General features: G+C 42.4%; 1 protein-coding gene across 7 annotated transcripts in view; it reads left to right on the forward strand.

The window, feature by feature from the left end:
- Nucleotides 1-24,821, forward strand: part of fat3a (FAT atypical cadherin 3a) — a 241,524-nt gene that overhangs the window by 171,505 nt on the left and 45,198 nt on the right. For all 7 annotated transcript variants that reach the window (XM_049725605.1, XM_049725607.1, XM_049725609.1 and 4 more), the window contains 9 exons: nucleotides 72-1,440; nucleotides 6,456-6,652; nucleotides 6,813-6,966; nucleotides 7,977-8,210; nucleotides 8,662-9,054; nucleotides 13,328-13,542; nucleotides 14,203-14,340; nucleotides 20,745-20,888; nucleotides 23,738-23,935. In XM_049725605.1, coding sequence (XP_049581562.1) covers nucleotides 72-1,440; nucleotides 6,456-6,652; nucleotides 6,813-6,966; nucleotides 7,977-8,210; nucleotides 8,662-9,054; nucleotides 13,328-13,542; nucleotides 14,203-14,340; nucleotides 20,745-20,888; nucleotides 23,738-23,935 — 3,042 coding nt within the window. The remainder of the gene's footprint in view (nucleotides 1-71; nucleotides 1,441-6,455; nucleotides 6,653-6,812; nucleotides 6,967-7,976; nucleotides 8,211-8,661; nucleotides 9,055-13,327; nucleotides 13,543-14,202; nucleotides 14,341-20,744; nucleotides 20,889-23,737; nucleotides 23,936-24,821) is intronic.

Here is a 24,821-nt window from a genome sequence, read left to right on the forward strand (position 1 = left end):
TTTCTGTCATTTTTTGTAATTGAAAAAGATTCCTGGCATATTTATTCATTTTCCCCTTCATTAAATTAAAGGTACAGGCAACTGATGCGGACCCTGGTGTTTTTGGTCGTGTGGCTTATTCCTTCGTCAATGATGTTGGCAAGAACCAGTTCAGCATTGATGCAAATGGCCAAATCACCACAGTGGAAAAGTTTGATCGTGAGGACCCTGCAAATAAAGACACAGTCTTGACTGTGCTTGCCCAAGACTCAGGTGGACGTGTTTCTTACTGTACAGTACAAGTTACCCTTCTGGATGACAATGATAATGCACCTCATTTCAGTGCCACTGAATACAGAGCGTCTGTCAGGTCTGATGTTGCTCATGGTTTTTTAGTGACACAGATTCAGGCCAGTGATCCTGATGATGGTATCAATGCCAGGGTTACATATTCTCTCTACAGTGAGGCACATGTCCCTGTGGCAGACATTTTGGAGATTGATCCTGAAAATGGCTGGATGGTGACAAAAGGAAGCTTCAGCCATTTGAGAAACTCTGTGTTATCTTTTTTTGTAAAAGCCATGGATAATGGAAATCCAGTTCGCCACTCTCTAGTGTCAGTCTACATTCATGTTCTTTCTCCAGATTCCATCATTCCCTCATTTAGTCATCATCCATATTCATTCAGCATACCAGAGGATACTCTAATAGGCTATGCTATTGGTATAGTTCGCCTTAACAATCCTCCTGGATATGACACGCTTATCGCTGCATTTTCCCTGGTTAATGGAGAGAATGGTGAAAACAACAAAGATGAGGTGTTTGTGATTGAAAAGGATACTGGGGTGATAAAAATAGATAAGCTCCTGGACCATGAGCATATCAAAGAATTCCACTTCAAAGTTATTGCAACTGTCCAACAAGCCAAGCTGGATTCTGTAACTTCTGTTGATGTTAATGTTAAAGTACTAGACCTAAACGACAATAAACCATTTTTTGAGACCATCTCCTATGAAGCCACAGTTTTGGAAGGAATGCCAATTGGAACCAGAGTTATTCAAGTCCAAGCACATGATCCAGATTCATCTGCCAATGGACAAATAACATATAGTCTTGGAGACTTTGTCAATTCAGAAGTTCAGACTACATTAATTGGAATTTTCAGTATTGACTCCAACGCAGGCTGGATTTCCACCCGCAAGACCCTGAACCATGAGTCCAATCCATCATACACATTCACTGTGATTGCCTCAGATCTCGGGGAGGCATTATCTCTTTCCAGCACTACCACTGTTACAGTGGCAGTATCAGACATCAATGACAACCCACCCATTTTCTTGGAACAGCGATATGTTGGTACAGTTAACGAGAGTGACTCACCAGGAGAAGTGGTTGCTGTGCTGAACACAAAAGATGATGACAGTTCCGCCATTAACCGACAAGTCAGCTATCACATTACAGGTAAGATTATTATTATTATTATTATTATTATTATTATTGTATTTGAAATGATGTGTGTTGAAATCACGGTAAGAGTTTCGGTAAGCCACTGATTGTGTTAAAGAACTACCATGGCGCTGTTTTATTTGGAAAGATTTTCACAGAGAAACATTTGCTACAAAAATGGTTTATGACTAAAATCATCTAACAACATAACAATTTCCAAAGATCAAACAAATAATAACCAGCACATTTGTCTTTGAACACTGAGGCAAAGCCAAAACCAGCTGCATTGAACATTATTTTTCTGTAATTGTTTAATACATTGTTAGGTTAAACAAACTCTTAATGAGGGCTTTGCCTGGAAACCTAATGACTCACATGTCATGGTCTTTCCCAAATACAACATTTATATGTATGTATGTATAAATTTCGTGACAAAAACTAATAGGTGACTCAAACAAAGAGTTACGGTATTTATATTGAGGGCAAAAGAAACAATTAAAATTGATGAAAGCAGGATTAGTTACCTCCTTGATTAAATAGTATGAATTAAAATAAAATGATTACTTTATTCATTGACAAATAAGATGAAAATGAAGTTGTAATTTCCCACAAGATTGAGAGAGCCACCACCAAGAGACAAGAGATTAAAAAAGTGAGTAATTTTGGTGGAAGAAATTCGTTCTCTTTATTACATTGCAATGAACATCAGCAAGACAGGCTGGTTGCACGCCCTTACCCTTGACAGTTGAGAGGGAAAATGGTCAATGGGATTCACTCGTATCGTACTTTAATTCCGTCAAGGGAATCAATCCCCGGCTGCAGAAGCTGGCTCTTGGGACATGGAATGTCACCTCTCTGGCAAGAAAGGAGCCCGAGCTGGTGTGCGAGGCAGAAAAGTTCCGACTAGACATAGTCGGACTTGCCTCCACACACAGTTTGGTTTCTGGTACATGTCCTCTTGAGAGGGCCTGGACTCTCTTCCACTCTGGAGTTGCCCACGGTGAGAGGCGTTGAGCAGGTGTGGGCATACTTATTGCCCCCCGGCTGGGCGCCTGCACATTGGGGTTCACCCCGGTGAACGACAGGGTAGCCGCCCTCCACCTTCGGGTGGGGGGATGGGTCTTGACTGTTGTTTGTGTCTATGCACCAAACGGTAGCTCAGAGTATCCACCCTTTTTGGAGTCCTTGGAAGAAGTGCCAGACGACGTGGTGCTGTTGGCTTCTTCAAGCCGTGATCTCCAGCTTTCACTGGAGCGGTTCGCAGCCGAGTGTGAAGCGGTCAGGATGAGGGTCAGCACCTCCAAATCCGAGTCCATGGTCCTCGGTCGGAAAAGGGTGGAATGCCCTCTCCGGATCAGGGATGAGATCCTGGCCCAAGTGGAGGAGTTCAAGTATCTTGGGGTCTTGATCACGAGTGAGGGCAGGTTGAAGCGTGAGATCGACCGGCGGATTAATGCAGCGTCGGCAGTAATGCGGACTCTGTACCGGTCTGTCGTGGTGAAGAGAGAGCTGAGCCAAAAGGCAAAGCTCTCGATTTACCGGCCATGGAAAATGACTTCCGGACGGCTTCGTGGAAATTCTGGTCCACCATCTGGTGTCTCAGGAGGGGCAAGCAGTGCACCGTCAACATAGTTTACAGTGAAGATTGCTCTGAGGTGGACTCTTCAATCTCTGGGGTCGAAGTCACTGAAGTAGTTATAAAAATCCTTGGGGGCAAGACCCCAGGGGTGGATGGGATCCACCCGGAGTTCTTAAAGGCTCTGGATGTTGTAGGGCTGTCCTAGCTGACATGCCTCTACAACATTGTGTGGACATCAGGCACGGTGCCTCTGAATTGGCAGACTGGGGTGGCGGTCCCCCTTTTTAAGAAGGAGGACCGAAGGGTGTGTTACAACTACAGCGAAATCACACTCCTCAGCCTCCCTGGTAAGGTCTATTCAGGGGTTCTGGAGAGGAGGTTCTGTAGGGAGGTTGAATCTCGGATTCAGGAGGAGCAGTGTGGTTTTCGTCTCGGCGTGAAACAGTGGACCAGCTCTATACCCTCGGCAGGATCCTCGAGGGTGCATGGGAGTTTGCTTAACCAGTCCACATTTGTTTTGTTGACTTGGAGAAGGCGTTCGACCGTGTCCCTTGGGAAGTTCTGTGGAAGGTGCTTCGGGAGTATGGGGTGCCAAACCAATTGATAAGGGCGGTTCGGTCCCTGTATCATCGATGCCAGAGTTCGGTCCGCATTTCCAGCAGTAAGTCGGATTCGTTCCCAGTGAGCGTTGGACTCCGCCAAGGCTGCCCTTTGTCACCGATTCTGTTCATAACTTTTATGGACAGAATTTCTAGGTGCAGCCGAGGCGTTGAGGGGGTCCGGTTTGGGGACCTCAGCATTGCACTTCTGCTTTTTGCAGACGACGTGGTGCTGTTGGCTTCTTCAAGCCGTGATCTCCAGCTTTCATTGGAGCGGTTCGCTGCTGAGTGTGAAGCGGTCAGGATGAAGGTAAGCAAATCTGAGTGCATGGTCCTCAGTCGGAAAAGGGTGGAATACCCTCTCCGGATCAGGGATGAGATCCTGCCCCAAGTGGAGGAGTTCAAGTATCTCGGGGTCTTGTTCACGAGCGAAGGTAGGATGGAGCGTGAGATCGACAGGCGGTTGGACCGGTGCAGCGTCGGCCGTGATGCGGACGCTGTACCGGTCCAACATGGTGAAGAGAGAGCTGAGCCATAAGACAAAGCTCTCAATTTACCGGTTGATCTACGCTCCTACCTATGGTCACAAGCTATGGGCCGTGACCGAAAGAACAAGATCCCGGATACAAGGGGCCGAAATGGGTGTCCAGGCTCTCCCTTGGAGATAGGGTGAGAAGCTCGATCATCCGGGAGGGACTCGGAGTAGAGCTGCTGATCCTCCACGCTGAAAAGAGCCAGATGAGGTGGTTCGGGCATCTCACCTGAATGCCTCCTGGACGCCTCCTTGGGGAGGTGTTCCGGGCATGTCCCACCGGCAGGAGACCTCGTAGACAACCCAGGACGCGCTGGAGAGACTATGTCTCTTAGCTGGCCTGGGAAGGCCTTGGGTTTCCCTGGGATGAGCTCGACGAAGTGGCCGGGGAGAGGGAAGTCTGGGCGTCCCTCCTAAAGCTGCTGCCACCACAACCCGACCCTGGATAAGTGGAAGAAGATAGGTGGATGGATGGATAGTGTTATTATCAGCTTTTTAAACCCTCCCCAGTACTTTTACGTGCCATAAACTTTCCCATTCCCTTATTAACCATTCTGACACTCTTTTGTGCATGTATTTTACCTTTACAGTAAACAAAAGAACAAACACGTGATATTTTCACTCCTTCTGCACCGATTGGTGCGCGTGGCCGGCTGCCGCCTCCTGTGCTTGAACTCTGTCACGTCCGCAGAATGTGCATACATTGCTCAGAGGCACGGCCCGCTATCAGGGCTCATTGCCGGTGTTCCGCGCACGTAGGAAAAAAAGCACTGCCATCCCAAGTCCTCGACGGCAGTGCCTTCTTCCTACGTGCACAGCAGCCAGCTACGCAACGCTTGTCCTCAGTGAAGCATATTTCACAGAGGCACTCCCCACGTTATGAGCGGTAATTGTCGCTGTCCTGACACTTTCTGCGCGGGGGTGCATTTTTCTCTTGTGCGCGGCTGTCACGTCTTCGCTCCCGCCCTGCTGGCCGGCCGAGCGCCAGACGCTAGACCTCGGGGCGCCCGTTGCCAATACGGTATTGCATGTGCTAATCGGCGCTGATTGACCACCTGTCTCGTGTTACCCGCTTATTAGGGCATTTATATAGACGCTGTTCATCACCTGTCAGTCCTCGCTGTTTCATCTGCTTTGACACACGCACGCCTGCCACCCGATTCCCGTTTGCCTGATTTGCTGTGTAACGAAATGCCACCACGACACACGACGCGAGCTCGCTGACCGGCTTGTCAGTCGCCTCGTGCACCTGCTCTGCTGACGTTCCAGCCTCGCTTTTCCTCTTTTCCCAATCTCTAAATAAACAGTCCGTAGTTGTCCTGCCTCGGTCATGACAGGCTGGCTGCCGCGCTTCCCGCGTTTGTCCGCAGTGACGCACATTGCTCAGAGACACCCCACGTTATCAGCGTGTATTTAAATGCCGTTCTCCCATCACGTATAAACCCACGAAGTAGCACATTCGTGAAAGGTGAAGTGCAAAGTGGCGAGGGATCGCTGTATATGTAGTCTTGATAAAAAAACAGCAGCTTATTCACATCGCCATGAGTTCAAGGGTACTTCGAGGAAATTTGCTGGGGATGGGACCCACAACCGAGGTGGTAGCACCCTGAGACCACCCCCAGATTGTGGCACCTTAAATAAATGAATGGCAAATTACAACAATGATTAGCGCACTTGATACTATGTTGATACTGAGGAATCCATGCACTCATTATTATGGACAAGCCAAAGTCCTATGTCACATGAAAAAGTATAGATCTTAACATATTGTAATAAAAAACATGTTAGCTTGACTCTAGTAATGAATATATTTGATGGGAACACAATAGAAGCCCTACTAGAATGAGGAATGAAATTGCCAAAATAGATAAATGAGCCCGTCACTGCGGTCTGCATTTTCCACACATATCGGGAAACTACCAAAATATGTATGACTAGTACCTGTGTTTCAAATCATTGTTCTAATGGAATCATGGAAACCTATACAGTATACTCTTTCAGTTGTGATTTTCTTAGGCTTTGCCATTTATTGTTACTGAAACAGCAAGCTCCTTACTTTTTAAAATGTGTACTTTCTCTGTGACTTCTTGTTAGTATTCTCTGTTTAAATAACCCTGATTATGTTGTAAACCATGCATATATTATATTATTTACATACTATCATGTCTGTCCACGGTATTAGTAATAAATGATAAACTAGCATAGAATACTGTTCAGAATATATGCTTGTATAGTCTGATCAGTTGTAATTATCAAAGAATTCTGTATGGACCAAGACTCAGAAACCAGATTGATTGCTGTCTGTTTCTCTGTTTTACAGGTGGAAACTATCGTGGTGTGTTTGCGCTGGGTCTAGTTCAGGGTGAATGGAAAATGTACGTGAAAGGGCAGTTGGACAGGGAGGAACACAGCCTCTACATTATTAATGTCACTGCAAGCGATGGACTATTTGTTTCCCAAGCAATCGTGGAGGTCACAGTGATGGACGCCAATGATAACAAACCCATCTGTGACCAGGTGACGATCAAGCTTGCTGTTGGCCACTGTCTTTGTTTATTGGATCCACTGGATTTGGATGGACTATAAATTATTTTAGACTGAATGTAGCAAGCTGATGTCAATTCATAAAATATTTTATCTGAGGGCTGTGTGTGTGTTTGTGAATGTATGTCCACAGGCACTCTATACTGCATCTGTTCCAGAGAATATCCCAGTGAATAGTGTGCTGCTAAGGGTCGTTGCCACTGATAAAGATGTGGGCATCAGTGCTTGGATACAGTATTCCTTGCATGGCCGTGGATCACATGACTTCAGTATCGACCCAGACACTGGTATGAATGCAGCTTATATATATACATAGATGGAACGCTCTATTTTCGTCACAGTGCAGTTCTAGCGCAAGGCGCATTCTAAATACATGGGGAGACTAAGTACACCTTGTTTTGGTATTTTCACAAAGCACAGCACGGTGCATTTATAAAAGGGTATTTTTCAATCAAAGCAGCTCCTCTAATTCCCTTTAAAATTGCTGCCTGAGAGGGGTCGTCCTTCACAGTCCATGTAGGAGGTCAACCTGTGAAAAATACAGATCAACCGGAGTCAAATTCCTTGTTTGGCATGCACAAACCTGGCCCAATAAAGCTGATTCTGATTTTAAAGGAACTGCAGGCAGCCCTCCACATGTGAATGATGTAACGTTGACCATGGAGATCAATGATCTGCATGGAGAAGTGGGCACTTGGAAGCCACCATCCACCAAAAGAAAAGCTAATAAAAAAAAAACTTGCTCTAAAAACTAATTAAGACTAGATGAATTTAAAAAAGACTTAATAATAAAGAAAAAACTAACTACAAATACAAACTTTCTTTTTTAAACAAATCCAGCTACTTTTCCATTTGAACATGGCCTATTTATACCAACGGTTGGATGTGGCATCACTTTAAATTACTTCCAGCCAAACAAATTTGTCAGGTCCGCATGGTACTTCAGAACACCCAATATAACTCAAAACGTTCTACCAAATACCAAAACAGGTGAAACAAGGCTTGCACTGGCACAAAAATCAGGATGTACCATTTTTTACGCTCAAGCACCTTCTATGAATAGATTATAGAGCCCATAGTGTGGATATATCAACGCTCCATACTTTTGGATTGTGTGTACAGTGTGCATTTACTGTATGTATTTATATGAAATGAAGCTCAAATTAATTTGAGTTAGTGTGTAAAATCTATGGCCTAAGTTAATAGTCTTTAATTATGCACACGTGCATACAAATCACTATACGCATTTTTTCTATCTGTTATTATTCCACCTTCTGTTAATAACTTCATTCATCAGGTGAGATCAAGTCATCTGTAGCTCTGGATCGAGAGGTGACACCCAATTACTGGCTGGTTGCCCTGGCAACTGATGGTGGTGGGCAGTGGTGCCGTGTTGAGTTGTGGGTGGAAGTGACTGATGTGAATGACAACCCACCGGTCTTTACCCTGCCACACTATACAGCAAGTGTATATGAAGATACTGCTACTAAAGCCCTTCTCACTCGCATCCAAGCCATAGACCCAGATGAAGGTGATTCACTGAATTTTATTACTTGTAACTCATAAATGCTGCTACTTTTTTCCTCTGTCTCTTAAATCATATCCAACACCCATAGCAATAGTCCGTAAAGCTATACAATGAAATCCAGCTTTTTATATGTATGACTTATTATGCTAAAAAAAAAAAGCCCCCCAAAAAACTTTTTCTCATCGCATTAGAGTATACAGTGAATATTTTAGGTAGTTTTCAAAGTATTCATTCATTGCCCAATCCACTTTTTGCTATGGAAGATGTTGGATGCAGGCTGCACCTACACATTTGAAAGGATAATTGGGATGTATGTATGTTATCTATGGTTTTAGTTTTTGAGTTCTTTGGAGGATACAGTAGTAATGTCTTTCTACTTTTTTTTTGTTGTTGTTTTCAAAACTTTTTTTGTCCAACTGGAAAATTATTAAAACTACTTATTTTGTCTCTACAGCTGGTCCAGGGCGTACGGTTGTCTACTCCTTGGCAGATTCTGCTGATGGTTCATTCTCTATTGATAAGTCAACAGGTATCGTGGTACTTGAACGCATCCTTGACAGAGAGATTCAGCCATCTTATCAGTTAATCGTCCGCGCATCAGATGAGGGTTCACCTATTCCCCTTTCTTCATTGATCAATGTTACAATCACTGTATTGGACATAAATGACAATCCACCGGTGTTTGAACGTCGTGATCAGTTGGTGACCATCCCAGAGGATGTGCCAGTCGGCACCAGGATGCTCACGGTGTACGCCGCCAGCAAGGACATAGGGACTAATGCTGAGATTACCTACAGTATACGATCAGGAAATGAGCATGGAAAGTTCAGTATCCATTCTCTTTCTGGTGAGTATAACAATTGCTGTTGTTGGTATTGGTTCACTTGTGACACACCTGAGACAGTGCATTGTAGCTTATACATTCTATATCATTTCACATTTTCACAAACATAGTGCACACTTTTCCCCAATATCATTGCAAATGATTCTAGAGCTGTCAAAATAGATTAATTGACAACTAATCGATTATCAAACTACCGTATTGGCCCGAATATAAAACGACCGTGATTATAAGACGACCCCCTCTTTTTGAAGACTCAAGTTTGAAAAATACTTTTTGAACACCAAATTTACTTTTTATACAAAAAATGATTACATCTGAAACAAATGATTATATTATAATAATAATATATTCGAGAGAGAAAAAGCATGTTGTTTTGCCTCATTCAAATCATGCAAAAACTGTCTATCACTCTTAATATCTGAACATTTAAATATGTAAACTAAAGTGCAATCACATTTGTAAATGAATGGCTTCGGGTTTCGGGGGGGAGCGAAAATACAAACCCCAGCCGAATCGGCCACTACAGGTTAATTAAAGGCCATATCATAGAAATGTGTCTTTAAACGTGTCTTAAATGTTTCTGCTGAAGTAGCAGTTATAATATCCATTGGTAGGGCATTCCAAAGCTCTGGAGCCCGATTAGTAAATGCACTAGACCAGGGGTCATCAACACGTTGCCCGCGGGCACAAGGTCGCCAGTGAGGACCGCATGAGTCGCCCGCAGGACTGTTCTAAAATTAGCTCAAATAGCGGCACTTGTCAGTGAGCTGTATCTATTTTACAGTCAAACCTCAGTTTTGTAACGTCCTGGTTCTCGAACAAATCGGAAAATTCGAGATTTTTTTGCTTCGGTTGTCGAACAAAATTCGGAGGTCGAACCTCGCGAGATGAGCCGGGAGGACCCGAGAAAACCCGACTGCGTGGCCCGGATGCCGACTGACTCCGTTGTTATTGTGTTTTCGTTACTTTGAGGATTGTATTAACCCCTAATCATTCCTCCAAAGAAAGCAAGTGGGAGCAGTAAAGCCATCTTAAAACACAAAGACGCTCTTAAAGCAATGTGACAGTGAGCGTCCGGCGCCCTGCGGTTGCGCGATTCGACCAAATTAAGCTCCCTGCGCACTGAGGTCCACTTAAATTTTGGAAAGTACATCAGGACTTTAAAAATATTTTCTCAATTTTAGCGACAGCTCTGTCAAAATAATGCGATCAGCGCAGTGCAGTTGCGCGGTGCAGTTGCGCGGTCAGCGACGCGCTACGGTTGCGCGTTCGGCGGTGTGCTGCAGTTGCGCGATCGGACAAAATTAAGCTCCCTGCACACTTAGGTCCACTTAAATTTTGGAAAGTACATCAGGACTTTTAAAATATTTTCAAAATTTCAGCGACGGCTCTGTTACAATAATGCGACCAGCGCGGTGCAGTTGTGCGGTGGGCAACACGCTACGGTTGCGCGTTCGGCAGTGCGCTGCAGTTGCGTGATCGGACAAATATGCGCAAATGAAAAAATGCTTGAAAAAGGCAGGGTTTTTTTTGTCTTGAAACGGATTAAAAATGTTTCCATTATTTGTAACGGGAAAATAGATTCGGAATTCAACCGATTCGCTTCTCGAACCGCCTTCTGGAACGGATTGTGGTCAAAAACCAATGTTTGGCTGTATTTTTGCTATTCTTGTTAAAATCACACTTACATGTGAACTGGAAATGACAATAATAACACATAGTGGAAGCCAAATTGAGCAAATTGGCTATTTCAGAAGTCTGTGTCAAACTGGTAGCCCTTTGCCTTAATCAGTACCCAGGAAGTAGCTCTCGGTTTAAGAAAGGTTGGTGACCCCTGCTCTAGACCCTGCAGACATTTTTTTGGCCCTCGGTGTCACTAAAAGACTAGCGTTTTGCGAGCGGAGGTTACGAGACGGAACGTAAGGAACAACTAGGTCGACGAGATATGAAGGCGCTAAGCCATGCAATGATTTATAGATTAGTAGAAGAACCTTGAAGTCACATCTTAAGTGGACCGGGAGCCAATGTAAGTTGGCTAATATTGGGGTAGTGTGATCAAATTTTCTTGGCCGTGAGAGCAGCCTTGCAGCAGCATTTTGTACTAACTGTAGACTTTTGATACTGGACTCAGGAAGACCAGAGAATAATGCGTTACAGTAGTCCAGGCGCAATGTAATAAACGCATGTACAATAGTCTCCGCATCACCGGTCGAGAGGATCGGACGAATCTTAGCAATATTATGAAGGTGAAGAAATGTTCTTAATGTGCTTTTGAAAGGAGAGTGTTTGGTCAAATATTACCTTGAGATTAGTTACCGCATCACTCTGAGTGATAGTACGGTTATCCATAGTTATAGTGGTTTCCTTAAATAAGTGGTGATAACAAGCTGGACCAATTATCAAAAGGCTGTGATCTACCGAAGTCAAATTCCTTGTTTGGCACGCTCAAACATGGCGAATAAAAATTCTTGAATCTTGAATCTCAGTTTTATCTGGCTTAAGACAAAGGAAATTGAGAGACATCCATTGCTTGATCTCCGCAAGGCACGCCTCAAGATTACAACAGTCCCGCGGCTTCGTCATCGAAAACGGCATGTATAATTGAGTGTCAGCCGCGTAACATTGGAAACTAATATTATATGTACGTATTATGTCCCCAAGCGGAATCATATAAATATTAAATAGAATTGGTCCAAGTACCGATCCCTGCGGGACACCACACGTAACGTTATAGAGCTCAGAGGTCGCATTGCCATGGACCACTTGGCGCATCCTGTCTGATAGATAGGAATAGAACCAGCGTAGTGCTGACCCTGAAATACAAACACAGCTTTTAAGGCACTCTAATAAAATATCGAAGTCTACAGTGTCGAAGGCAGCACTAAGATCGAGTAATAACAATACCGATGAAGTGTTTGAATCCATAGCTATGAGGAGATCTTTAGTCACTTTTGTAAGTGCTGTCTCGGTGGAATGATTAGCTCTAAAACCAGACTGAAAAGATTCATATCGATTATTGGCGACCATGTAATCAATAAGCTGCTGCGCTACTACTTTTTCAAGAAGTTTTGCTATGAATAGGAGATTTGAAACTGGCCTATAATTACTGAGACAGTCCGGGTCGAGATTTGGTTGCTTAAGTAGCGGTTTAATGATAGCGCTTTTAAAGGCTGTCTGCACTATACCAGAGGAGACAGACAGATTAATTATATTTAAGACGGATGGTCCTAAAATTTGAAATAATTCTTTAAATACTTTGACTGGAAGCGGGTCGAGTAAACATGTTTGTTTAGCCGCACTAACCAATTGCAAATCTTCCTCTCAAAAGTAATTATTCGTTAATTTGTCGTTAATTCATGAAAATAGACTGATTATCTTTAGTGGTTAATCAAAACAAGATATTTGCAAACACCTGCTTTTACTTCACTAAACAATCACCACACCAGTAACAAAATCAGTTTAGAAAAGTTTGATGAGCAGTACAACATTAATAACTCTTGTGTGATATTGTTTAATTGTTGTTTACTAAACAATACCAAATAAACAACACTGGTTGGTTAATAAACAGTACTTGGGTATACAGTTTTAAAAAACACTTTCATGCTAAATTAATTATTATCGGATTGTTCGATTGATCTGTAGAATGAACTATAAAATAATCAATTCTGAAAACATTTAATAGTGGCAGAAAATATTTGACAGTGACAGTCATTCAAAGCCATTCTGTTATTCTAAATGTTTCTACTATATCATTCTTCATCTTTTTATTTAATCACACCCGGTTCAGGGTGTCCCCCGCCTCGTGCCTGATGACTGCTGGGATAGGCTCCAGCACGCCCGCGACCCCCGTGGGGATAAGCGGTATAGAAAATGGATGGATGGATGGATGGATGGATGGATGGATGGATGGATGGATGGATGGATGGATGGATGGATGGATGGATGGATGGATGGATGGATGGACGGATGGATGGATGGATGGATGGACTAAACATATATGAATAGACAGGGCCACCACCGAAAAAGGCTAAGATGCCAGATTGCGCATACCTGGATGGATGGATGGATGGATGGATGGATGGATGGATGGATGGATGGATGGATGGATGGATGGATGGATGGATGGATGGATGGATGGATGGATGGATGGATGATACCAAATATTTACTTTCAGAATTTCATTATTCATTTCCTCCAGAAATTGTATGTTCTAGTTGAATTTTAATACCCATGTGCTGCAGTATGTCATGTTTTTTCTCTGCTCACCTCCGTGTAGGAGCCATTTTAGTTGCCCAGGCCCTGGATTATGAAACTTGCAGGGACTACTTCTTAACAGTGGAGGCTCAAGATGGGGGAACGCCTCCATTGAGTGCCATTACTACAGTGAACATAAATGTAACGGACGTCAATGACAATGCCCCCATGTTCAGCCGTGACCTGTATACAACTGTTGTGTCAGAGGATGCCACCATTGGAGAATCTGTTGTACAGGTATGATCAATTCATGACCTTTTTAACCAAGACATTGTGATTAATTTCTGCCACATTATCATAGCATTTAAAGGTACGACTAAAAAAAACTTTCTCTCAAGAAATATCATATATGAGGTGTAGTTACTTAGCCAATAATGTTACATATTCATCATTGTTAGTTTGTAAATGATGATACATTGTATCGACCAGAATTTCTCACTCTCTCTCTTTTTTATTATGCATGAATTAGGTAAGGCCTCTTTGGCACAATACGCGGCTCGCGCCGGGTGCAAATTTAAAATGATTTATTGATTATCCCTAAATGTGGAACCGCTAACATAGGTTAACATTGAAAGCAATGCCCAATTAATATTGGCTGACTCAGACCACCCAACTGAGAGAGGCTGAAATAGGGATTGAAACTTAGGGATGGAGGACAATGCCCACCTTTTTAATTAGCCTCATACAACTATTCTTCATAAGAATTGTAAAAATCTTCCTTAATAATTAAATAATTGTCAAAAATTGTAGAAGTGCTGCTAAATGTGTGTGCATGTGTGTATGTGTATGTGTGTGTGTGCGTGCGTGCGTGCGTGCGTGCGTGCCTGCGTGCGTGCGTGCGTGCGTGCGTGCGTGCGTGCGTGTGTGTGCTTGTGTGTGTTCATGCGTGCTCTGCAGCTGGTAGCAGAGGATATGGACAGTCAGCTGAATGGGGCCATCCTCTACTCCATTGTAAGTGGGGACCGAGACAACCAGTTCTTCATTGACCCACTCAGCGGGATTGTCAAGGTCAACAAGCATCTGGACCGTGAGACAGTAAGGGCACACACACACGCATGCACACACACGCGCACACACGCGCGCACACACATCCATCCATCCATCCATCCATCCATCCATCCATCCATCCATCCATCCATCCATCCATCCATCCATCCATCCATCCATCCATCCATCCATCCATCCATCCATCCATCCATCCATTCATCTTCTATACTGCTTGTCCCCATGGGGGTCGCGGGCGTGCTAGAGCCCATCCCAGCAGTCATCGGGCAGTAGGCAGGGGACAGCCTGAACTGGTTGCCAGCCGATCGCAGGGCAAGGGCACACAGAAACGAACAGCCATCCGCACTTGCACTCACAGTCGCTCCTAGGGGCAATTTGGAGTGCTCAATCAACCTACCAAGCATGTTTTTGGAATGTGGGAGGAAACCGGAGTGCCCAGAGAAAACCCACACGGGCACAGGGAGAACATGCAAACTCTACACACGGAGAGTCGGAGGTGGTATTGAACCAGCACCCTCCTGACTGTGAGGTGGACGTCCTAACCAGTGTGCCACCAATCCGCCCCAAACACACACTTATAATAGCTAAAAATTATCAGTTAAACACAGAGAAAAATCTGATCTAATCTGATCTAATTGCTGGCCAAATGCTCCTGGAGACAGCCAATTAAAAACTCCGGAGTGGATGAATCTCAAAGCAGATGGCAATTATTCACACCCAACCAGGAAAGCCAGGCAAACAATTATCTGAAAGTCTCACACATGTGCTCAGTAAATTCTGGCATGAATAGTGACTTCGTCATCTCCTATTCATCTGAAGTGCTTGAGAAATTCAGTAATGTTCAGATTCTAACGATAAAGTATTCATGAGTGTGGTCCATGAGCCACATGAGTGGAGTTTGAAGTTTGGTGGGTGGGATCAAAGCTTTAGGCTGATGAAAGTGTTTTGGACGTTATCACACAATGAGCATTGGTTTGTGTGGATTAGTGTGTTTGCACGTGTCTGAGAGAGCACAAAACAATGGAGTGATTGTTTTCTCCCGTGGTTGTCAGTGTTAATGAATAGATGTTTGTGTTTACCTGTTTCACCTCCAATTTCTTATAGCACTTGCTTCCCCTCTACCGCTCCCTCATTGTTTAAATGTGGGTCGCTATCATATTCTTCATATTGTTATGCTGCTGCATTGGCATTTCTCTTCATTGTACTTCATTAGCGCTATTTTTATTTCTCAGTCTAGTAAAAATAATGAACCAAAAAAACACCCCCCTTACTCTCTGTAGAGCATTGTGCAGCACATCAGTGTGTGTGGTGTGGTGTGTGTGTGTGTGTGTGTGTGTGCATGTGTGTATTAAACAATCCTTCACTATTAAATCAAGGCAATAAACAAGTCACAGCTGTTTGAAATTAAGATATATTGTGTAATTATTGTCCATTATATTTTATGACAACAACTATCTTTACTGTTCTGGAAATGCAATATGCTATATCCTTTCATCCAAACGCATTGAATGTCACGTCTCGTCCCCAGCCGTTCCACTATCTGTATATACTATAATGTCTGTTGTCATGGTTTCTGTCTGTGTGCTTGCCCCTCCCCTCCTGTGTGCCCATGATTAGTTTGATTATTCTCACCTGCCTCTTGTTATCTGTCATGTACGTATGTATATAAGTCCTGTCTGCCCCTCACGCCCCGTTGGATCATTGTGTTGTTGTCTTAATGTCTTTTTCTTTCACGTCGTCGTTGGTCAGTCCTGTTGTTGGTTTTGTTAGTAAGTTATGTCAGTCTGCCGAGTCTGTTAGTTGTTCCCTTCAATAAACCCTGGTCCGAACGACATTTGGTCGCCCTGCTCCGTCTGATCCGTGACATTGAAACAGTGAGCCCAATTGTCTTTTTTTCAACTATTTCCAATGAGGAAAATAAACATCCATGTTTCAGATTGTATTTTTATGTACATAGTCGGGCAAAATGATCTGACACATTTGTAGGTTTAATAAAATGTAAATAAATTAAAGAAACAAAAACGTTTTTTTTGTTGTTTTTCAAAAGTACATATAATGCCATTTTGTTTCGTTTGGTTTCGTTTCATTTTCGTTTCGTTTCATTTTCGTTTCGTTTTTGAATAATGTTATATTGTTTCGTTTCAGTTGGTAACATGAATTGGACTGATGAGTATCGCGCTTTCATTGTGGAAACATTTATCAAGAACGAATCTGTAACTGCAACACAACGAGCGTTCCGTTTATGCTTCAGACTTGGTAGACATGATCCCGTACCTGCTCGAAACACGATCTTGTTATGGGTTACTAACTTCAAAGCCAATGGATCAACATTGAAACGAAAATCAACCGGCCGACCTCACACCGCCAGAACTCCAGAAAATGTGGCAGCGTTAAGATCAAAATAACATTATTTAAAAACTAAACGAACTGAAACAAAAACAAACAAAATGGCATTATATGTACTTTTCGAAAATAAAAAAACTTTTTTGTTTCTTTCATTTATTTGCATTTTATTAAACCTACAAATGTGTCAGATCATTTTGCCAGCCCCTGTATTTACATCTGGATCTGATACATAACTGGAAAAAGCATAATTGGTGTAAAAAAAAAAAAAACTGTTGATAGTGATTGCAACGCTTCATTTCTTGTTGAGAATATGTGTATAGAATAGAGAGAAAAACTAAACGTATACACATTATTCCCTGGTGTCGTGATAAAAGGTTTCTGACATTCTGGAAAAGAACTGGTGTTCACCTCACACCCCTGTACTGCTGGGCCAATGCCAAGAACACCTTTTATTTTCCATGATGGAGGGGTGCAGAGGTAGAGAGTCGCAATGCAGTGAGGTCTGCTAGACCAGAGTTTGGCAAGAACAAAAAACAGGCACCCATAGATTTGGAGTATTTTCTCTTATGGAGGCAGTACTTCATCTAGAAGTCGACGTTCCACTTGTTACTGCAGAAAAGATAATTGGAATCAACCTCCCATCTATCCAAGACTTGTACCTGTCCAGGACCAGGAAACGTGCAAGTAACATCTCAACAGACCCTTCGCACCCAGGTTGCAGCCTGTTTGAACTACTCCCCTCCGGACGCCGTTATAGAGCTCTGTACACTAAAACCAGCAGACACAGAGACAGCTTCTTCCCCCAGGCTGTCGCTCTGATGAACTCACACCCCTCTTATGGTCTCAGAGTCATTACTGTGCAATAACATCCCGCTTTCCACACCTTTTTTGTCTACACTGTTTGTACTATGTGTCCTCTCTGCATCCATTGCAGCCTGGTCATCCTAGAAGAGGGACCCTCCCATCTGTGGTCTCTTCTCAAGGTTTCTCATTTCCCCTAGCTGGAGTTTTGAGTTTTTCCTTGCCCTCTTGGGAGTTTAAGATCAGTTTAAGATCAGGGGGTGTTTGAGAATATCTTTCGTTCTTCACATGTCCTGAGTGTTGTTGTTAGTCACCTAAATGTTGAACAGAGGCTGTGATTTACCGAAGTCAAATTCCTTGTTTGGCACGCTCAAACATAGCGAATAAAAAACTCTTGAATCTTGAATCTTAATTAATGTCATGCGGGCATGTGTGGTCACATCACCAAATACAGGCAGACAATCTGAATCATTTTAAAAATCAGTTCATTGAACAAATTAAAATCATGATCCATAGTAGTACCCCTTTGACCGACCAGCACTCGTGTCGAGTGGATCCACAGCATTTTTTCCAGTATTATAAGATTAGTGTAAATAGTTTAATATAATTTGTAAACTATTATGAATTGCCAAGACACTTCTACGCCCACAATTCTGGACAAATCAATCGTGCTTCTTTCTCTACCACAACCCTCAGGACAAACTGTGTAATTACGAAAGTCTTACATTCATTACCTTTTAAAGGGGACAACGTTGTCATGTTTTGTGGCATTGTCCAGTTAGTTGCCTTGTTGGCATTACTGATAGTCACGCCCGGACTGACCATCGGGAGAACCGGGAGTATTCCTGAAGCGCCGGCCTAGGATTGGCCTGCTGACCTGCATCTCTGTTTTTTTTTTTGTTTTTTTTTAAGTCTGCCGGTGCGGCGGCGCACCTATCAGAGAGACAGGCCACTTAGGCCACTCAGGCCAGGAGAATGTGAGGAGGGAAAGACGATTGGTTTTTATCAATTAACACCCGCCCCAACAGTCCGTATCAACCACACAGAGCCTCTGCGTGTGGAAGAAGGGGTGTGTTACTATGTCAGGTGCCGGCTGCTGTAGCTAGCGAGCGGTGCAAGTGAAGATAACGGACTTCGAACGTGGTAAAAAGAAGAGAAAAGGCGGTGCGGAGAGGGACAAAAAAAGAAACCCTAACCATCCGTGTCACTCCAAATCAATGAATCCATCAGAATCTTCGTCTTCCGTGTCACTTGAAAAAAAAAAAAAAAAAAAACCCACAGCTGTTGACGCCGGAAAGACTACGTGCGCCGCTGACTTCAGACTAGATATATCAAATAAATGTAATATAAACAACAATTTTATCGAACCATCCGTGTCACTCCAAATCAATAAATTCATCAAAATCTTCGTGTTCCGTGTCACTTAAACAAAAAACAAAACAAAACAAAACAAAACACAGCTGTTGACACCGGAAGTATGTGGGCCGCTGACGTTGGACTAGATGTATCAAATAAATATAATATAAAGAACAATTTTAACGAACCATCCGTGTCACTCCAAATCATTAAATCCACCGGAATATTCATCCTCTGTGTCAAAAAACAAAACAAAAAAACAACAAAAAAAACAGCTGTCGATTCCGGACCTACGTGCGCGCTGACGTCAGCCAACTTGTCAGTTGGCGGCTCCAATTATTCCACAGATCTACGTATATAACTATATTGTAGCGTTACCAAAGTACCAGGCAAGACATGGGTTTGATAACCTGCTCCTTATTTCACAAATCAAGAGCTCAACATGAGCCAACGCAGCGCCCTGGATCGCTCTTTCAGTTTTAAAGTGAAAATAACATGTGACGTGATCAAATATACTAGTATGTAAGTAAAGTGTTAATGATTAAGTAAAAATTTGTGAAAAAAATCACATATAAGTCGCTCCTGAGTATAAGTCAAACCCCCCCCCCACCCAAAGTATGAAAAAAAAAAACCCGCAACTTATAGTCTGGAAAATACGGTAACCATATCATTCTTTCAATATTGATTAAATGTGTTTTTGTCGATAATATAATTATTATGGTGGTTGTTCTGACACTCCCAGCAGATGCAGAGTACGATATTTTCTGGACTATAGGGCGCACGTAAAAACCTAACATTTTCTCAAAAGCCAACAGTCCGGTGCGCCTTATATATGGATCAATTGATGAATGTGTTGATCCATACTGGTTGTACACAGTGCTCTGCCAAAATGTTTCAGTAAGTTTTAGTACAACTAGTAAATTACAAGGTCGCATCACTTCCCAGCATTACAGCAAACGTGGTCAGGGGGCGTCACTGAATAGCTGTTGTACCCGTGAGGCTATTTAATTTCAAAATAGGCTGCTCTGTTAATGTTTCGAGGAAATTTATGGATCGATATGGAAGGGAAACACAGGTAAGCAGTCCCAATATGTTAGATCGAACTTTAGTCAGTTCCGATCATTTTATAGGAGATCGTTTGAGAAACGCAATTGTTTACACTTTGCTGAGGCTCATGGGAGTCTGCGAGCTGAGGCTTATGGGAGTTTGCGTGTGGCTAATGCTATAATGATAGCTGCTATACGCGCGAGGCTATTTCATGTCAAAATAGGCTGCTCTGTTAATGTTTCGAGTAAATTTACGGATAGATATGGAAGGGAAACATAGGTAAGCAGTACCAATGCATTAGATCAAACTTTAGTGAGATCCGATCATTTTATAGGAGATAGTTTGAGAAACGTGATTGTTTACAGAGGGCTCACTGGTTATTGGCTTGTGGATGCATACTGCAACCCTAGTCAACCTCAGTTTGTTGCAGTATAGCTTCTATTTTAAGCGCCTTTTACTCTGGTGCGCCCTATGTATGAAATCATTTCTAAAATAAAAAATTCAATGAGAGTGCGCCTTATAATCCAGTGCGCCATTTAGTGCGGAAAATACGGTATACTGGCAAGTGAGGTCCAGGGAGCAGTGCAAGGGAAAGGCCAACTCAGGACACAGTCAGACTCAGAGAGACCTTTTGATTATTTTGCTCGCCCTCATTCTAGAGATTTTGATTTGTTTTTCCAGTACCACCCACAACAAAACCCAAAGAATGATTGTGTGCATGTGTGTGCACACAAATGTGTTTTGCTTGTGAACATGCACGTGTGAGCAAGGCCAGGGTGGCCTGGTTACATAACTGACTCCTGGCCTGAAAAAATCTCCCAGTCCGGCCCTGCTGACAGTAAACCATGATCAATACAATTCTTTAATGTATTTGTGCCACTTAGGTTCCTGGCTACTCATTAACCATCAGAGCTCTGGATAGTGGAATGCCACCTCTGTCCTCCACTGCTATGGTCAAGATTGACGTCTCTGACATCAATGACAATCCGCCTACCTTCTCACCTGCCAACCTCACCACTGTGATCCAGGTAAATACCATGCTGACAGAAACATATTTAGACTAGGATTTGGTGGTAATGTTTTTTTCATTTCTATTATTGCACTGAAAGCATCTTGGCAAAGAAGCCAGTGGTGCTGCCTTCCAGTAAGCAGTAATAAGGTTGCTGATGCATGATGATAGCTCACCCGGGAAAAGGGAGTTATTATTTATGCCCAAAAATATATGCCTGTCAGGTAATATTTCCTCCCATGTTTTAGGCTCCGAACGGCCCATAAATTAAATGGTTAGTACGTCTTGTGACACATATATAAAACACAAACTTTGAGGCGCCCTCACACTAACGTCTTAGTTTTATTTCTGAAATAAAGACAAAGACACCTCAATATGCTGCTCACATCATCTGTGAATAATTGCTGATCGGACAATCAGAGAATTGTCTCCCATTTGCCCTACACAAGATTGGGTAAGTACGAGACTCCTGATGTGACTGCTGAAAGTCGTGTAGAAAATGAACGGCTGGATACTACCATTGGTATATCGTAGTAATGTTACGTGCACTGTGATTTTATCTCTACTTGAGTCTCTCTCTCCTTCGCTCTCTCTCTCTCTCTCTCTCTCTCTGTCTCTCTTTCTCTCTCTCTTTCTTTCTCTCTTCCTCTCTCTCGCTCTCTCGCTCTCTCTCGCTCTCTCTCGCTCTCTCTCTTCTCTCTCTCTCTCTCTCTCTCTCTCTCTCTCTCTCTCTCTCTCTCTCTCTCTCTCTCTCTCTCTCTCTCTCTCTCTCTCTCTCTCTCTCTCTCGCTCTCTCTATTCAACTAGTTGATACTGTGTAGTCTAAAACCTCTCCTCATGAAAAGTCCATTAATATCCTATTTTTTTTTTGTTTGATTTGTTTTTGTAAAATCTTGCCTCAACAGAGCTAAATCTACATCTCAAAATTTATAACTTTATAACAATGTCTAAGCATGTCTACTAAATAGCTATTTTTCTAACATTTGTGTTTTGCTGCTGTCTTTCTTTTTTTCCGGGAAGAAAGCAAATGTCCTTTTATGAGATATCATTGGAAAGACCAGTGTAAATGAGTCAAAAGATATATACCAAAATTAAATGTTCTCCACAGTGAACACAAATTTAATAACTCAATAACCAAGTTGATCTCATTAAATAAGAGCATGGTGAAAAAACTAATTAATTGAGTAGTTCAATAAGAAAGGCGGCACATTTATCAAACATAAATATTTCAAAGATAATAACACTCACATTCAGTACCTTATAAAATCAGAGAATTTCACAAAGTTTAATATTATGTGCTAGAGTCTTTCTCCAATAAGCTGATAATTAAAACACCAGCAAAAGCTTCCTGAGCCTTTAAATGCCCCTTCAGTCATGGGGAAACTGTTGAGAACTTGACTGTTAATAGATTGCCTCCACAAGTAAGGCAAACCACTACAGGTTACAGCTGAGGAAGCTGTCTGTTCATACAGTTCAGGGTCCAGCTAGGCACACTAATAAAGCTGATAACCTCAGCCTTCAGAAGACTATCATGCAAAACCCATTGGAACATTTGGGGAAATTTGGGATTCCGTCAACCTGCCTACTGTTAGGTTACGGATTCTAGTTATTGATCTGACTCCAAATTGCGATCAACACTTAACACATAAATTGCTATGTCATAATCCACACACTGGTGCACCTAACAATTTTGCGAGTTCGTTCTGTCAAAGAGAAGACCAGTAGATCAATCAGACCAAATTTACCAATTGTTTATTCCTGACAAAGCGCACTAATACAGGCCTGGGTCCCGGGTCCCTCACACTAAAACTCGTGCGTTTTTGTGACCACCAAAAGACGACACATTCTTCCGGGTTGCCCAGTTTTAAAGAAACACAATATGAATATTAAAGCATGCAAAATATTGTGAGATGATTGGTCGATGGCCATCTCCTCCCCATGTCGGTGTTATCGCTGAGGTCAGGTGGTTGGATTTCCCCGCGAAGCCCGACCACATAGACGTGCTGTTGTTCTCGTTTCTCACCGACCTTGAGGTGTTCTCGTCCGGTACTCCCTGTCTGCCTATTCCACAACACTTCAAAGAAAACAAGTTCATGCAGTTTGCCTGCACATTCTTCGCCATCCACCAATCCACACGAGCACTCCAGTACTAGATATTAATATGATTATAAGTTTAACACAACCTTAAAATTTGCAAAGTTTGCAAACTCCCGAAAGCACATTTCCCTTTACTACACTGTCAAAACTACCAAAAACTGGTTAGACTGGGATATTATCGTTTTCATTAACTAGCAGACACTGACCTGAACAGTATTGCCGTGATAATGATGAGAGATATCTGACTCAATAATACAGTAAAGCTGTCATCAAAGCAGCCTGGGCTTGGATAACACCTCCGCAATACCTCAGGCTGATTGCCTCCATTCCACACCACGTTCATGCAGTAATTCATGCAGAAGCAGCTCCAAGCAATTATTCACTCTATTATGAACCTAGTTTTCAAAAGGTCAATATTCCCATACGAAAATATATTATTGTTTTTATGTAATAAATTACTTTATGGGAATGTATGATGGGAAAATATAATCTATAATATGATCATCAAAATTATGAGAAATAAAATCTTAAAATATTTTACTTTGTAAACCTCTATAATGTTTTTCACTTTTATAGTGGAAGACTTCAATAAATTAAGTTTCCCTATATATTGGAATTCCTTAAACTGCAGCTGTAGTGATTGTTATGCTATAGCACTAGAAATGAATTAAATTTAATTTAGCAAAACATTCTAACATTCAGAAACAAAATGTTGGAAATGATTCATTCCCAATCTGAGTAGTCCCATTGACAGATTGTTTACTCCCCTAGGAAAACAAGGCAATTGGCACCAGCATCATCCAGCTGTCCGTTATCGACCTGGACTCATCCCACAACGGCCCACCATTTGACTTCCACATTTTATCCGGAAACGAGGGAGGAGAATTTGAGCTGGAGCAAGACGGAACACTTGTGGCCAATCAAGTGTTCAGAAGGGACCTGGCAACTAAATATGTTGTCCATATACAGGTACAGTCACTTGCTTTAAGATTACCCTAAATAATTAGGGCAACACCATCCTAACCTGAACAGACTGGGGACTTGTATTCTTGTTATCATGAGCAGGTTTTTGGTGTCATTACAAATACCTCAGTGACCAAACGCAATTGTTCTTTAACTGTGGCTGGTGTGAGTCTGGCTGAGTGTGGTGCAGTATGTCAAAAACACTTGAACAACTTCAAACAGATGGAGACTGGTTAGTTTTGATGTTTTGGCAAGAGAAAACAGCAGTAAGCAAAATTTCTAAACTTACAGAGTACTTTTGAAACACCTCCAGCAACAAATTAGCACCCATGAACAAGGAAGCCAATGTATTTTTGGATTGTAGTGCAGAGGAGGGGAGATAGCACCAAATTTTCTGCAGGTGTTGAGATGAAGCAAGTCTAATCACTTCATCGACTCCGGTAAAGATATACACAAGGGAGGAACTAGAACTCCAGGGCGGGCAGACAGACAAAGGAATAAACACGCTGAAAAACAAAAACACAATGAAATAAAACAGGCACACCCTGAAATTATTTAATCTTCAGATATAGACTGAAATATTATAATATTACTAGTGTAGTAAAAAAGTATTCAAAGTATTCAAAGACATTCTGGCAGTCCAATAGATTTAGTTTATTTGTTTTATAATTCAATGCATTCTACATACAAACAAGCTTTATCCTTTTTCAGTGCCTTAAAGTGGAAGTCAAGTCCAAAATCTTCTTTGTAATAATAGGTTCTGTGCAGACCATGTAGTTGAAAAACATCCTTCTGGTTGGTGTTTCATTTGTGGAATATAAATTAAACAGGCAAAATCCACCTGTTTTTATCCATTTCAAGGGGCAGCCATCTTGCCACTTGCTGTTGACTG

Source organism: Syngnathus scovelli, chromosome 7 (genome assembly GCF_024217435.2).
Source record: "Syngnathus scovelli strain Florida chromosome 7, RoL_Ssco_1.2, whole genome shotgun sequence".
In the NCBI taxonomy this organism is placed as follows: domain Eukaryota; kingdom Metazoa; phylum Chordata; class Actinopteri; order Syngnathiformes; family Syngnathidae; genus Syngnathus; species Syngnathus scovelli.